Source organism: Centroberyx affinis, unplaced genomic scaffold, assembly GCF_046629955.1.
Source record: "Centroberyx affinis isolate AG114_WGS23_722 - 3 ecotype Tasmania unplaced genomic scaffold, CSIRO-AGI_Caff_v1 ptg007942l_1, whole genome shotgun sequence".
Classification (NCBI taxonomy): Eukaryota; Metazoa; Chordata; class Actinopteri; order Beryciformes; family Berycidae; genus Centroberyx; species Centroberyx affinis.
This window is the reverse complement of record NW_027283983.1, coordinates 445,462-461,971: the sequence shown is the minus strand read 5'-3', so window position 1 is coordinate 461,971 and position 16,510 is coordinate 445,462. Positions and strand designations below refer to the sequence as shown.

Below are 16,510 nucleotides of genomic sequence, written 5' to 3'. Positions count from 1 at the left end.
ATCAGTTGTGCCGTGGGCTGCCCATGCCGTGCTGTGCCGCGCTTGGGGTCAGGGTTTCTTCCCTGTGGACCCCGAGTAATTATTAACCCACTGGGATTGTCCAGCAGCCCCTCTGGTCATCTGGGACCGCTGAGTGTCAATCTGCAAAGGTCATCACAAGGCAACACAGTGGACAAGAAGGAAACAGAGAGAGAGAGAGAGAGAGAGAGAGAGAGAGATGGACAGAATTAGAGAGGCATGAATAAAGTAAACTCAAATTGGAGGGAAAAACAGACCATTTTTGTATCAAGAGGCAGTGATGTTGTTTTATGGATTACAACCTTAAACCCATTTTCCTGTTTCAAATATTTAAGCATTTACTCAACAATACAAACTCTAGAAAATGAATATATTTTTGCTCAGACTAGTTCTATATATACAAAAAAAAGATTTAATTTGCAATGAACTTTTCACTCCCTTAAGCCCCTCTCAGTCTGAGAGCTTTTACAGAGTTTTTGAATTTAATGACCAAGTGTTGAAAACAGTAATAAGTGTGAAGCTTTGAGTTTTAGCAACACACTCAGATTTGGCATCTAAAGGTCTCATCAAGGCAGCCTAATCACAGAACTGTAACAAACTCGATCTCTGTGCCTAACTTTATGCGTTATTAATTTTCTTAAACACTTCAATTCTAGCCCTTAGTAGATCTTCAGGTTTACTTCACCAACAGACTTCACCCAAAGATAAGCTCATGTCACCTTTAACTTCTTGTTTCCCAAACTAAATATTACCAAAAATCAATAGTAAAGCTCTGTTCCCCTTTCCCCTCTCCCCCCAGACCCCCATGTGTGATATAACCTGGGAACAAGTGGGCTTTAGCATGGGAAGGGAAGGGTGTGGATGTTCTCTACATAAAACCCACCACCTCAAACCTAAGGCAATTTATACTGCTGCTGTGGCATTGTGGCCTCTGGAGCCTTTGTGAGGCAGCGCACAACACATCTTCTAAAGATGTTTGGGTTTTTTGGGGGGCGTAAATTGTGCGGCTCGTCTGCGGCCCGGCTCTATATCATATTCGGCTGGCTTGTCGGTGCCAGCGGTGGTGAATGGGCCGCCAGAGGCCCAGTCACTAGCGGGTGGTCTGACACAGCAGGGTTAAATATGGTTCAGCCACGAACGCTCTCAAAGAGCCTCGCTGTTAAAAAAATAAGTTATGTGGGCTGTATGTCTTCAAGCAGTCAGGAAATTGACAATACTGGCGCAGTGAGGCACAAGGCTGTCCCAGGACTGAACTTCATGGTTGACCGTCCAATTGAAAAAAAACACAGAAAGAGTCACAACATCACTTGTTTCCGGTGGATTTATTGACGGGTCATCAAAGCCCCGGCTAGACGAGAGGTGTAAAATCACCACAATGACCATGCGTATATCAATATAATGGTTATATTCATTCAGCCCTTTTGTATCCGGGACTGCTGGTATAAACTTGAACTCCTCAGTGACAGGGAAAAAATGGAGGTAAACAAAAATACAGTAGTTACAGAAAAATATCAACAACACAGCTTAACTTAATATGTGCATTAAGTATCTTGAATTGACTGATCAGTTTTTTTCTGCATGGTATTAACGTATCAGACGGCATGGAAAAATAGACAGGGAGAGATTAGAAGAGACACAGTAGAGTTGCAGAATCTATTTGGAACACATAGAACAGAAGATAGAAGGGTTTGAATGACTAGAAAGAGATGCCAAAAATGGTTAAAGTCTGATTTCTCCATACAGTACAGTACAGTAATGCAGATATACAGAGAACAATGTTGATTCATAGGCATATGTAACAGAGGAACTAAGTCACGCTGAGGTTCACATGTTTATAAACTGGAGTCGAGTCCTTCGACTTGCTGCTGCTTGATCTCCCAGGTGAAGGTGAGAGGCAGGTCACTCATCTTCTCTTTGAACATCTGATCAAAACGCTCATTCTGGGCCACTGTAAAGAAATTCTTCCAGTCACCTGCGACACCTGCGCAGAATACACACACACACACACACACACACACACACACACACACATTTTCACAGCCTTTATTAAAGCGAGAAAAAGTAGGAGACAACCCGGATCTAGCCAGAATAATGTGCCAGTTTGGATCTGTGCTGCTAATTTGCGATGTTCTCATTAATTATTTGAACAGTTACTGGAGAGTAATATTTCTTTTCCACCACTAGAAGCTTCTACCAATTCTTTTTTCGCCAAACATAATATATATAAAATAAAAAGATAAAATAAAAAGAAGTGAACGGAATATGGAAACTGACCTTTGCGCATGGTTTCTTTCTTGTAGCGTTGGGTCTCAACTAAGTCTTTATAGTTTGCTTTGGGGTTCGTCTTCATGTTTTTGAAGATGGACGCCTCCACAACCTGATCAATGGCCTCATCTGTCAAATCTTTTCCCAGAAAAGCACAGAGCTTCACAACTTCCCCTCTTAGATCCTGTCAAATACAAATGTACATATAATTATTTTGATGAGCTCATTTAAACATGAAACACATATAAGAACCTCTACCAAAACAACCAACTGAGGCGAATTTGTAATCATTGTAATTTTATGCATCAGTAACTAAAATTCTAACAATTTATCTTTTTTTTTCACATCCCTGGATATTTAATTAATTAATGCCTGTTTGTTTAATGGCTCAGGCTCAGTTTGATTGTTTGAGGTTCAAATACCTGAGGTTCCACTGTAAGACTCTTTGAACACACGCACGCACGCGCGCGCACACACACACACGCACGCACGCACGCACACACACACACACACACACACTCACACACACACACACACACACACACACACAGAAACACCTATGTTTTCATTTTCTGCATCGTTTCACTTTTTGCTTTTTTACATTTTAGTTTTTGTTTTGTTTTTCACCTCACCTGCACAAATCTTCCCTTTCTGTATTTTATCATTGTGTTTCATCACTTTACTTCTGTTTTTCTGCAAATAAAAACACTAAATTAAACTAAGCTACATTTCAGTTAAAGTAATACATTGTACCTTTTAGTTTGTATTATCATTCACTGAGGTTGATATTGCCATTACTATAAGTAAAATATCATACAAGTGTCAGTGTAACATTGCATGCATCATGATGATATAATAGAAATTTCTCTTTTGTGATGTATTTTATACAACAGCTAGTTTCAACAACAAAAAAATGTCAAAGACGCTCTCCAACCATGCTGATAATTCCCACAATGCACAGCTAGCTGTGCTGCACTGGCCAACTCTTGTGGCAACCAGGGAGCTAGTTAGCGATCTTCTGTGCTTTCTCCTGATTTTCACAATGCTTTGAAGAAAACTTCAGCCAGTACACATGCTTTGGTAACTGTTGTAGAATAACCATTGTGTATTCTTAATTGTGATTATGGGTAACACTGTAGCCTCCTGGCTGTTGGATCGCGGTTGTGTGGGTCCATAAGTGGAACACACAGTAAAAAATGTCCAGTCAGTATTACTGCTACATTACCCAACTAAGTTAAATAATTTTAATGGCAAAAGCAAAGGGCATATAAACACTGTTCCAAAAAATCACTACGATTCACAACCTTCAGTATATCCTCATATTTCAAGAAAAGGATGTCCATCTGGTCTCTCGCTGTGTAATATTCTCTCACATGATCAAACCATGGTCCCATGTAAACTGTTGAAGACACACAGAAATAAGTCACACAAAAATGACAAATCCTCTCCTAGATCCTACATTTGTGACACTCTCAAAGCTCTCTAAAACCTTGCTGGTTGATTGTGATCTCTATTAATAAAAATCAAAGAGCATATATCAACCAAATTATAGCAGAATTTTTCATTAATGATTTCAACAAATAGTTGATTCATTTTACATTATTGTGTGTTTTCTCTTTCACTGGCAAAGCAGTTTGCACACAAACCCACATTTCCTTTCTTATGGGTTCTACTACTTGGATTGATGGCATTGACATTGGCAGCATGGAGCATCCAGTGCTAAAACATTACATGGGAAATGGGCAGCCATACAGAAATGTACTTAGATATTAATTATTTGTAAATGTCCAAAGTAGGCATTAGTTTCTTAGGTCATTGTGGTGTTTGTTAATATGCTCTAAGCAGAGTTTAAATGTAATTGACTCACATCAAAATAGACAAAGCAGTTCATCCTAGTGCTTTTTCAAACCTTTTTATAACAAAAACAATTTTGTGAAGCGTCAAATTTGGCCCAGAAGCTCTACTTTCGGTATATGTTCAGTACAAACCACAGAAATGGTGTAGGGTGGATGCTGCCACAACCGTTCAACAAACAGAGAAACGCAGGAAAATAATGGAAGTTGGTGAATTATCCCTTTGAGATAAAGCCCAAAAAATATGCCAGACTGGTGAGTGAGACTCTGGTTTTTTACCTACCATCACCATCCAGGAACTGCTGAAAGAAATCCTCAAAGCTCTTTGGTGCTTCCAGCATGGTCCAACTGTGAGCAAAGTGATAGAGGGACACCAGGACATCCTTGGGGTTCCTCATCACATACACAACCTGAATAGTAAAAATTATTTACACTAATACTGTAAAACTGGACTGAAAATATTTGAAAACTTGTCTAGTAGGTCTAAAATAACTTGTGTGCTTCAAGTTTAGCCAGGTCATGTAGCAGGATTACAGTTCATTTCAGCCTTGATTTGTCAGCTGAAGACAGTTTTTCCCCTTCAGTGAAAAGTGTAAGCTACCTTGATTCTCTTGGCTCTCACTCCATGGGGCAACATATCAGGGGGGAGGTGAGAGCCAAAGAGACGGGGGTCAGGTCTTTCTCGGTGAGGGTCGTCCACAGTTCTCTCCTCCAGCCAAGGAACTCGCACTCTGTTGGTGGTGTCCTCCACCTGATCAGGGTGGGCGGCGTCCATGATCTGCACCAGGATCTGCTGCAACCATGCTGTGCCTACCAGCATAGAATAGAATAGAATAGAATAGAATAGAATAGAGGACAATTCAAGAAAACAGAACATAAGTAAACAGAACTGAATAGGAGATTTGTTCCTAGTGTGCACAAACAAAAGTCATCAATCTATTTTTCAATATGGCAAATAGTATGCATGAAAATTGTCATTCCTAGGTAACACTGCTGTTTGGACACAACGTTGAAATATTGTGATTGCTAGACAAGATCTATTTATTTAGGCTAATGTAGGGGAAAATATGTTCGCTTCTCCTTTGAAAACACTGAACATGACCTTCATTTTCTAAGATATTTAAAAGCGTGAGATGTGCTTCAGTTTACTCGAAAATTGGCATTTTTCCAGTGAAGCAGTTTTGGCAAAAGAGAAGGAAAATAAAGTGTCTGAGTAACTGAGTCTGATTCAGATATTTTAATAGATAGTTATGTGGCCTCTATGACTGCATTGATTTATAATCTTTTACCTCAGTTTAGTTGTTGAATTTGTGAATGTGAAATACTGTATGTCAGTGCTGAAAAAGAGCATGAAAGGCTCACTTAACCTGCCCTGCATAAATGAAAGTTAAAAAATAAGTGCTTTTCTGGATTGCTTTAGACTAACGTAGCAAAGTCCTGACCTGACTTGGGATAAGTGATGAGGAAGACATCAGTAGGGCGAATCTCTACATGCTGGAGAGCATCAAGGTCCTTGGGCCTCATCGTATCCTGGACAAGGAAGTTCCTCTTTTTGTACCTGAACAGGTAAGGGCTCAGCAAGTCCAGAGAATCCATAGAGGCGAGTCGCGTCCTTGGAGAGAGGCAATGGTATATAGATAGAATAAGACCTGGGCAACAAAAAAAAGAATAAAACTGTTTAACGAGCAAAGTTCATAAGCAAAGTTTTCTTTTTTATTCTGAAATGTTTGTATCTCATTTAATTTGATCTATTTTAGTAGGTCCCACTGCATTTAAGAATCTTGTTCTCAAAAAGGCAATTCCACACTGATAAGAATCTTAAAGGTCCCATTTTCTACACTTTCCAGTGTTTTATTTTATGTCTTGAGGTCCATTCAAAGCTGTTTGTGTGGTGTCATGTTCCAAAAACACTCTCAATCCATTTTTACACATTAATTTTCCAGCATCTCTCTGAGCCGTACCAAGAACAGGCTGTTTCTGTCGCTGTGTCTTTAAGGCTCATTAATATTAACGACACTCTGTTCTGATTGGCTAACCGTTTCAAGAGTGAAACGTGAGACACCACAGCGCAGCAGCTACAGCTAGAGAAAACTCTCCGGTAATAAACAATGACAACCGCTCAACCGCTTTGAAAAAAACACTTTGTTAAACTATTATTTCTTACAAAAATGATAATGAGCGAACCTTTGTGACACCACAAAGTTACGGAAGTTCAAATGGCTCGTTTAGAGGCTCGCTTTTCTAATATAGATTGTGTGGATTTAGTTGGAGTTTGATAGTTTCACCATGTTTAGATAGCACATCCAACTCCTTTATAATCAAAGAGGCAAGGGAAATCCCGTTTTCAGAGGGAATCATACACAGGCATGTATGGCTGTAGCCGACACCAAAACAAGAAACGCATCACTTTACTTTTAAGAACTTAACAGAAGTCTCTACCCAACGCCCCCTTGTGCTGAGCCTCTACAAACCTCTGTGTACTATGACCCCAACATCATAGCTCACTCTGACACACAGGTTATGTTATCGGGTAAAAACCCGGAAATAAACTAGTTTTCTTTGCAGCTATTAGCCTGCAGAAACTACACCATTATAAGTGGGGGAGTATGGGGTAAAATGACCCACTTTTTTACATTTAGTGCTACTACTGCAAACTGAATGTATATTTATTTCTGACAATAACTGCTATGTATAATTAAGGTTGTTGGGCATTCATGAAAATAAAAATATTTTATGTTTCTACAGTTTTAGAAGTATGGCCCATTAAAAAAGTTAGTCTATAGGCTTGCAGTGGTCTGAACTGTTGCTCGGCACATACGCACAAACAGTAGTCAGAGTTTACCTCACTGCAAATCGTAGTGGCAAGGTGCTTCTCACCCCGGACGACTCCTTTATCGAGGAGTCTCATTCCAGAGCTGGAGGTGAGCCCAACCCTATCTAGTCAGTCCTGCTCAACCTCTCGCTCATCCCCATTCCCCGTTCCGAGAGTGTTCCATGTTCGCTTTTCGTTGCCAAGGTCCTCCAGGGTTAAACCCCTCCACCATGATATGGTTGTTCAGTTAGTAAAAAATATTCTTCTACTTACCCCTCAGGTGAAAATGTCTGAGGAAGCACTCGGAGGATGTAACAGCTGCCTTCTTTATCTCTGGCACTGATTAGACTGAGTCGCACTGTATATGTTCTTATATACATTACAGACACTTAAAAATGGGAGGGGAGGTTACCTCACTCCCCTTAATAACCAGTTTGATTGCTCTGACTTGCTCTGACTTGGCAAGTACGTAGCTTCACAAGCAGGATGGACAAATATACTTTGTGTATTTAATGTCTCTGCCCCCAAGGCTGGTATACATCAGATGTAACGGCTACAAATGCTTGAGGTAGTTGGATTTTCTCAAGCGTACAAAGGAGCAAAAGTGTTAAAGTTCAAGCCTGTATCTAAGAATTTAGATGTTACCGTTGATTCATTTTTGATCATGTTCAAGAATTTGTTTCATGTTTAAACCTTGAGCAACATACTTGGTTTATGTTTGTAATAATTTAAGATGAGATCGGACATGTTCAGGATGGTATGGCATCATTTCAAAATATTAGGTTTTGTCTTTTAATGACACTGAGAGACTTATACTCACTTTTATCTGACATCTTACACTTGTCTGCCCTGTTGACACATTGTAGAATTCTGCTACACACACACTTGCTCACCTTAACCTATATAACCCAGTTGTCCTGCACACGCCTCCATCACCAGGTACGTTTCCATGGAGACCCTGGGTTGGGCTGGGAACAGAAGGGGGTGCAGTAGTTGGGTTGGGGGTTCTGCTTACCACAATAACAACAGTTAAGTGTGTGGAGGGCTACGTTTGCCTCTGACACGGCCAAGTGAAAGGCAGTGTGTTTTGCGATTTCCACGGTCCATCCTCCAACTGGGGGTGGGGGTGGGGGGTAAGGGGGGGTAAGGGGCTTCAAAGCCCGGGGAGGGGAGTGTCCTCAGCCCCTGGCCCCCCACTGCAGCCTTGTTCACATGAGAATCAATCTGGTGCCAGTGTTTGATGTGAACCGCGGATAAAAGAAACGAAACAAAGAATGACAAGGGGGAGATATGGAAAGATGGGGCACAGACAGACAGAGAGAGAGAGTGGGACAGGCAGACAGAGAGAGAAACGGAGGTATGGAGAGGTGTGAGAGGGCACGGAGTCGGAGAGGGGAGCGGTATCGGACAATACAGGAAAAACACAAGACATATAAACAGGTGGAGACACATGTTACATTGAGAAAGAGACTAAAAGGCAGACAAACTGTGTCTCAGTCAGTCAGACTGACTGACAGAAACATGTAGGTAGGTGGACATCGAGCAAGACTGACTGAAAGACAGACAGTCATTCAGTCAGACAGACACAATCCATCAGTCAGTCAGACAGACAGAAGGGCAAAAGGAGGTTCAAAGCCAGCGTGGTGGACACCAGTGTAGCGTCTCCTCTCACAGTCTCCCCACGACGCCAGGAACTCACATTAGCATCACAATGCAAACTGCATTATCATCATCGCCATCACCATTATCATGAAAAATGAAAATCATATTGAGTTTAGACCAAAGCCTTCAGCCGGCTGGCTTTTGATAAAGGATTCACCCCTCAGGAATGTTGAGGTTACGTCCCTCTGTGTCTCTGCGGTTATCAAGAGTTTTGCAACTGGAGCCTTTATCACACCTCACCATAAGTTTTTCCATGGATATCGTTCTGCAAAGCCATTTTCATAACAAAGCCAATGCTACACTACCAGTCAAAAGTTTGGACACGCATTTTTTTTTTATTGTTACTATTTTCTACATTTTAGAATAGTAAAGACATCAAAACGATGAAATAACACAAATGGAATTATGTAGTGACCAAAAAAGTGTAAACAAATCAAAATTATCGTCTATTTTAGATTCTTTAAAGTAGCCACCCTTTGCCCTGATGGAAAGGCAAAGGCTTTGGAAAGAAATTCATACATAGGTATCAACTTCACTATTTATATTTGTCTAAGAAACACATTTCAAGCACTTAAGCATAAGCCTTTAGATCAAAATGGCTTTAAGGTGATGAAAAACATAGTGCATTCAATCAGGTGTGTCCAAAATTTTGACTGGTAGTGTACATGCATAACAATCATAAAATACATAACATACATAAAATGAAAAGCAGACACTGCAAAACTTACAGGAAAACCTAAACACAGTAATAAAACAGAAAAGGCCTGTATGAACCGAGCTGAGAACTGCCCTCTGATTGTCCATCAGCCAGTCGTCATGCTCTTCATGGAGCGGTGTAGGAATGTTGTTTTATTTGTACTAAGTTGAACAGAAAAATCAGAGCTCTGTCATCGCAGACCGCACAAGGACAATGAGAGGCGGAGAGAGCAGCTTTTGGGCCTTTTCTGTTTTTATTTCAGCCAAAACAGGCTCGGACATTGTCGTTCTTTCTGCTAATTAAGCTGTTAGAGAGAGGGGCTGGTCTGACAGGGCCCCGCTTGGCAGGGAGGCAAAGAGTCAATGGGCCGAAGCTGAACAGGAGACATTTATGGGCTGCCTTAAGCCATTGTTTCCCCCCACCGAGGATCTTTTCAGGTCGGCCGCCTCTGTCTCGGTGACCTGTACAATGAGAAGAATGCCACTCGGAGAAGCCGGAGCTGGCCACAAAGAGCAGGCCCGCAGAATGAGGATTTCACGGCACTGAGCACAAACCGATCTCTGCCAAGATTCCACGGATAGTTCTCACCTCTTCTGCTGCAGATCGTCAGGGAATCCATGTGCCAGTGTGTGTGTGTGTGTGTGTGTGTGTGTGTCTCCCAGAGGTGCCCCAACCTTAGTGAGATGTATTTTGCATTTAGTTGTTTTGGATATTTACTGACACAGGGAATCTTATCTTCATAAGACAAATGCATAATATAATAGGTACAGAAACTAGTTAAAGTCTGTAAATAAAATCCAGAATAATGAGACTGAAGAATATTTTTTCCCTCCAGAACAGACTGTCATTTCTCTTGATACATGTATAGCACATGACAGCTAAAAGCGAAATTTGTTTTTACGGTGCCAAAGAATATGATTACAGATTTTAAGTAAACTACGCCTACATGGCAACTCACAAACGTGAAAAGTTTCTTCTTTATCAAACTATTTCCCTTCAAGAATATACAAGTATATACCCGCAATTAATATGCTCAAAAAATCTGACTGGGGCTTTAATCAACTGTCCAAAACTTTTCCAGAGTCTTCTCTCCAAGTTTGTCTAGCAGCAGTTGTTCGAGCCACCTGTTCCTGCTACAGAAGCTGTCGCCCAACCTTGCAGATTAAACAGGTGAGATTAAGGCAAAGCTCTGGGCAGCTTGCAGAACATCCCCAAGTACCAGCTACAAACACCCCGTCTGTCCATGTGTGTGTGTGTGTGTGAGAGAGAGAGAGAGAGAGAGAGAGAGAGAGAGAGAGACCCTCCATGCATTTGCGAGTGCTTGTGTGTACATTTGTGCTTGTGTGACCATGCAGAGGTGTGTGTTTGTGTGTGTGTGTGTGTGTGTGTGTGTGTGTGTGTGTGTGCTCTGGTCCATTTGATGGTCATCCAAGCGTCTCAGTGTGTTTACTTGGACAGTGTGTTGGGTGGCGAGGCAGATCCTTCCTCTGTCCCCGAGTCACACAGCTCTGTCGCTGGCCCGCAGACGAATGTGTGATCTGCTTAGTTGTCACTGAAAACTTTCTTTTTTCAAATTGTGGTTTTCTACTGACTTAAAACAAACCATTTCTGTGTCAACACCACCTGCTTATGTCTCATCAGCGTGCCAGTTTCTGCTCTCTTTAGCAGCCGCCATGTGTTGTCATAATGTAGCTCCATTTCCCACAAAGTGTTGAGCGGCACTTTCAGACGAGCCAGCGCCTCGCACAACAAAGCGGCCCAATTATAGAGCCATTTATGTGTTTGTCAGGGGCTTCAAATGGGCACTGGTTTCTCGGGGCAGCCATATTGGCGAGGTCAGGCGGAGCATCTGAAAAGGCAGCTTTATTACAGAACAACCCATCTCTCTCTTAGTTGAACGCCCAAGAAGAAAAAAATGACAAAAAAGCAAGAAAGAAAAAAATGACAACTTTGTTCTTTATAACAGTTTGGCTGTGCCTGCCTGTCTGGCTGCTCTGCGGAGCGCAGCAGCATGTGTTTCAGGGATTGTTCTGGAAGGGGGAGTGCAGAAACAGCAGGGAGCAGAAGACAAACAGGCAATTCGTGACTCATTAAACGCGGCGACGGTGGCCAGCGCAGTGGAGGGGTGTGAGGACCCGCGTTCCAACCGGGCGATAAACCCCCCCTGTACCAGCTGGAGCAGGCATCTGTCAGCCGCACGCCGCACCACGCCACGCCACCGATTATCAGCAACAAGCCATATCTGAGTCGCCGGCCACCGCCGTTTTCAAACACCCGACACTTACATAACAGCCCTGATTGGCTCACAGGGGACCCGTTGGACCAATGACACGGCTTAACGCTGTAAAGTTAGAAAGGTGTTGGAGCAGCCAGCGGGCCGAGCCGTGTAGGGAGGCAAGTCCCATCTCTCTCTCTCTCTTTCACTCTCTCTCTCTCTCTCTCTCTCTCTCTCTCTCTGCTATATTAGAGGTTAAGCCATGTCATTCTGTCATTTTGTTATGGGCAGCAGGTTGGCTGTTTGGTTAAGAAAAAGGTATTTTAGTCAAAGTAATTTTAGCTAAAAACTTACGACACATACAACGGACAGTTACTTGCAATATGCCATTGTGTTTATATCGGTCCTTGTAAAAATAAAAAATGCATATCCATATCACACTGGGTGCAGGTTCAGACCCAGCTCTTTATGTAGGCTACTATCTATACTGGGAGGCTGTGGGTGTAAAATGGCGGTAAAAGTGGTTGTAAAATATTTGGGTTACTCTCAGGGAGAAGTATATTTTTGAACTTTTATCTATGAGTGCAAAATAGAGACGCACCTATGTCTAGTTCTGTAATATAACTGCTAAATAAACAGCAGTGTTGAACTGGTACTTGGAGCTGTAGCCACTGATACCAAGTGTGAGTACTTAATAATAATAACTTTATTTATATAGCACTTTTCAAAACACTTACCTGATAGCAGGGCACTAGTAACACAAAATGTGAGCACAAACTTGAACATATTTACACAGAAATGAGTATTAAACATTAGAATCACTTCAAAGACAGGAGAAAACAAGTGGAATAGGTGGTATACTACTATTTCATTTCACTTTCATTACCACCTATTTCTCTGTCTCAATAAGAAGAAAAAAATGCTAGAAGAGGATGTTCTCCCTGAAAAAATACTAAGACGCACAAATAACATAACTCTACAATAACTTATGACACCAAATGCAAGCTAATCAAATCCCTTCTATCGCCTGGAAAAGCCTAACATCAGCAACTTTTTGCAACGAGGTAAAAGTTTGCTCTCGCTGGAATTTACCGAGCCGCTAACTGCCTAATTAAACGACGAGAGCAGATAAAAGCATGAAATATAGATAAGCTGGAGCCGCTGCCTATAGCTCTGCCGCCCGTACAGAGGAAGACGGTGATGTCTCCTAAAGCCACAATCAGTAGAGTAACTAAACTGTGCCTTGTCCTCTACCCAGTTGTGAATGTTTAATAGGAGAGTGAAGCTGAACATGCTGCCGAGCTCTGCCTCTCCACCACACAAGCCATAAATAAGAGTATATCGCCTGCCAATGGAGTGATGTAAAAAAAAAAAAACCCTGCCTAACTTTCGTGGAAATGCCGGTGTTAATGTGGTACTTCAGAAGCCCATGGCACTTTCCAGGACTTAGGGATTGGGGCTTTAACAGCGCTCGCGGTGTGACAGAAGGGGCCTCTCGCTCTCCTCGCCAGTGGTAGCCAGGGTTGTAATTCTGACTTTAGCTGTCTTTACGCCCTCTCCTCATTTCTCTGGAATATGAAAACATCAGCATATGGCCGCCAACAGCACTGAGGCTAAGGAGTCAATTTCCCCCGAAGTAACATTGGGACAGGGGTGACATTCACTTCCGTACTGCCCCCCTGGCTCAAAAAAAAGGACAGAGGAGAGAGAGAGAGAGAGATTGAGGTAGAGACAGAGAGCGAGGGAAAGAGATAGAGGAGACAGACGGCGAGAGACACAAAAACAGACAGAAAGGAGAAATTCAGAGGCGGAGATGGAGAGAAAGAAAGAGACAGACAAAGATGGTTTTACTCTCTCCTTCCCTGCACCAGCAGGTCTTCATTGCCTCTGTGTCTCAGTGTGTTCAATGTGCAGTTCACTGTGTTTCATGCGGCTACCAGGAACAGAAAATCTGTCCATCAGCTGCCAAAGGTTCCAGCTCTGCTCCGCTCCTCTGAGCACTCTTAAAAACCCGCTGTTTCACTCCCATGAATTACACTATTTATGGCCCTGGTTAAAATGGGCAGTTTCTGGGCACACTGCATGTGTGTGCCTCTGTTTCTCTCTGTGTGCGTGTGTGTGTGTGTGTGTGTGTGTGTGTGTGTTGTGTGTGTGTGTCTGTGTCTGTGTGCGTGTGCGTGTGTGTGTGTGCACACCATGTGGCAGATGGGAGGCAATATGGCATACCTCTGCCCAGACAGATGTGGCACAGCACATCACACCGAGCCGTGAGAGGGATCGGAAACCTCAGGAACATCTGGACCTGGGGCAACCTTCACCCTCAGCCAACAAGCTAACTTTACCTAGCGGCTAAGGACCTGGAAGGAGAGGAATAGAGGAGGGGAGGAGGAGAGGAGGGGGAGAGGAGAGGAGAGGAGAGGAGAGGAGATCATCACTTTTGTTAACTCTATTCTAATACCATTTAAAGAAGTAACGTTATCAAATTAACCCCTCCACCCTCATGACCCCTAGACTCACATCTCCTTATGATCCCACGCGAAGCATCTTCATCTCTGATGGCACTTTGATTGGCAGGTGAGGAATCCACCTCCCTCAGTGAGGGCTGTCAATCAATTGCTCTGTGGAGTGGAGAGCTGAGGCCTGTCCCAACATGGGCCTGTCACGGCCTGCTGCACAGGAGGACGTTCCCACCGCTCAGGGCCAGCCTGGCTGGGACAGGCTGGGCTGGGGCTTTTTGCGAGGGATGGGGTGGTGAGAAATGGGATGCTGCTATAGGGGAGAGAGGGATGGGGAAGGGAGAGAGGGATGGGAACAAGAAAGCAGGAAAGGGAGTGTCTCATGTCAACCTGTATAAAGGAATAGTTCACCCAAAAATAAAAATTCTGTCATCATCTACTCACCTGAATGGCCATTTCGATACCACTCCATTATTCAGCCTGAGATTGCCTCCTTGTTAGCCGTTTTCTGTTTGGGGGGGGGGGGGGGTTGATTTTCCCCGAACCAATCACTAGTGATTGACATATCCGGCCGCTCGCGATGTGATTTTCAGTGACACTGCTGCTGGTCGTATTTACTGTTGGTCATTTTTGACAAACATATTGTCTTTGCAAAGAAAATATGTTGGTTAAGGGGATAATGTCAACAAACCTTATTCTGACAAAACGTCAACGAAAAACCATTGCATATACGGTTCAAACTTTAGTCCCGCCCGCGAAGGCGCTGATTGGCTCGATTGTTTCTCCGAGCTAGAACAAGCTGTTAAATAGAGCAACACCTGACTCTGAATCGCTGGACATCGCTTCAGGAGTCTGGAACCACGCTGCTACTCCCCCTAATGTCATTTGAAACATAGGTTCCAAAAAGAGAAAAAAAAAAAAAAAACGTAAACGTAATTCAAGTCTTCTGAAGCCAAACGATTGCACAGTGAGTGGAAAAGACCGATATTTACACCATTATTTAGCACAAATCTTCAAAATGACTCAAAGTGACTTAGAACGCTAACCACTTACTTATCACCTGTGTTTCAACTGGTATGAGGGTGAGTAGATAATAACAGAATATTTCATTTTTGGATTAACTATTCCTTTAATCATGTTAGATTGCGAGAATCCAGATAACTTTTAACACTTTTAACACACGAGTTTATAAAGCTAATGACCGCCCCAAAAAGTGCAAAAGCAAAGTTTGGAAATTCTACTGGATCTTAAACTAACTCCAAGGTTTGAATATATGAATGTGCGGTTGAGTCACTTTGAAAACAAGTCTCCCTCCTGCCAAGGCTGAGATGAAAAAATGCATTTCAGAGCCACGTATTTCACTGATAATATTTAACATTAGGTAAACCATAATAACATACTGGAGCAGCAACTGAAGCTCAATTAAACAATCAGAGAACAATTTCACAGTAGAGCAGACAACAGGTAATTAGCTGACTTTCCAAGGCAAGGAGGAAGCAGAGAATTTTATTTTGTTTTACACCATAGTAACGTTACAGTACCTGGGGCTGGGAGAGCAGTGCAAGATGGTCAGGAAATGTAGAGGGGATGAGAGAGAGGCAGAGAGAAATGCTGTAAAACAGCGTGTAAGACGGGTGATTCAAACATTTCAGTTTATTTTTCCCAAGGGATTTATTGTTTGGAAAGACTTTCAGATAATGTCTCCACTCCAACAGTCCACATTTGTCTACCAAGATAAGATAAACTAAAAACAAAAGCCAGATTAAAACACTGACTATGTTTCCATTTAGGTCTTCCTTTATGGATTATGTCTTTTAGTTACTTTGAGTATGATAATACATCGCATAGCAGAAGGAAATCCTGAGTTAATACCATTTTTTCAATCTTGCATAGTGCAGTTATTGATTGAACTGTCATGAATGATTTCCCTCCTGTCATAAACTGCAGTTGTATTGCTCTGCTGTATTTATCTTGTTCCTGTGTAACTTTCCCACAGTTTATCCAGTGCTGAGATTTATGGCATGAAGGCTGGATGTCAACAAATATAGAAGCTATAAAATGTAACCACTGAAGGTATTTCAAGTATCACATGTTGTGAAAACTACAATGCACAAACTTAATCAGAATATGGTGTTGACATGACCGTACAACCCTCCAATAATGCAACTTATATTGCAATACTCCATGTGTCTTACTTAATCAAAACAACAACATTTACCATTAATACTCTGTTTGCATGACCCATGTCTTAATCACAATATTTTTTATACTTCATCACACTATACACTATAATTCATACTTTCATATGGAACCCACCAAACCAGTGGGAGCTTTTTTTCTGTGATGTCATTTTTTCTCAAATGACCACTGTCATTTCAGTGTCAGAAAAGTCAATTACACCGACCATCACAGTTTACATATCCGCATGAACTAACTAAATCCTCTGCTGATTTTCCATCTACTTTCTTTTTATATGCAACAGGCAGCGGCCAAAGACTGTTTCATGTGATGGTGTCATACTGTGTGCCGTGC

At 42.2% G+C, this 16,510-nt stretch overlaps 1 protein-coding gene across 1 annotated transcript; it reads right to left on the bottom strand.

Annotated features, from left to right (window-relative positions):
• Positions 1-1,850: 1,850 nt before the first annotated feature.
• Positions 1,851-14,434, bottom strand: LOC139639919 (amine sulfotransferase-like). The gene is made up of 8 exons (XM_071514071.1): positions 14,423-14,434; positions 12,260-12,273; positions 5,579-5,748; positions 4,738-4,946; positions 4,420-4,546; positions 3,588-3,682; positions 2,293-2,467; positions 1,851-1,999 (listed from the first exon to the last, which is right to left on the bottom strand). The coding sequence occupies exons 1-8, from the start codon at positions 14,432-14,434 to the stop codon at positions 1,851-1,853; spliced, it is 951 nt and encodes a 316-aa protein (XP_071370172.1).
• Positions 14,435-16,510: the final 2,076 nt, after the last annotated feature.

What these genes read in the sequence shown, in the direction of transcription:
- LOC139639919 (XM_071514071.1), bottom strand. An exon ending in CATCACTTATCCCAAGTCAG is followed by an intron (nt 4,947 to 5,578) that starts GTCAGGACTTTG and finishes CTATGCTGGTAG; the next exon opens with GCACAGCATGGTTGCAGCAG. An exon ending in GAAAGAAACCATGCGCAAAG is followed by an intron (nt 2,000 to 2,292) that starts GTCAGTTTCCAT and finishes TATTCTGCGCAG; the next exon opens with GTGTCGCAGGTGACTGGAAG.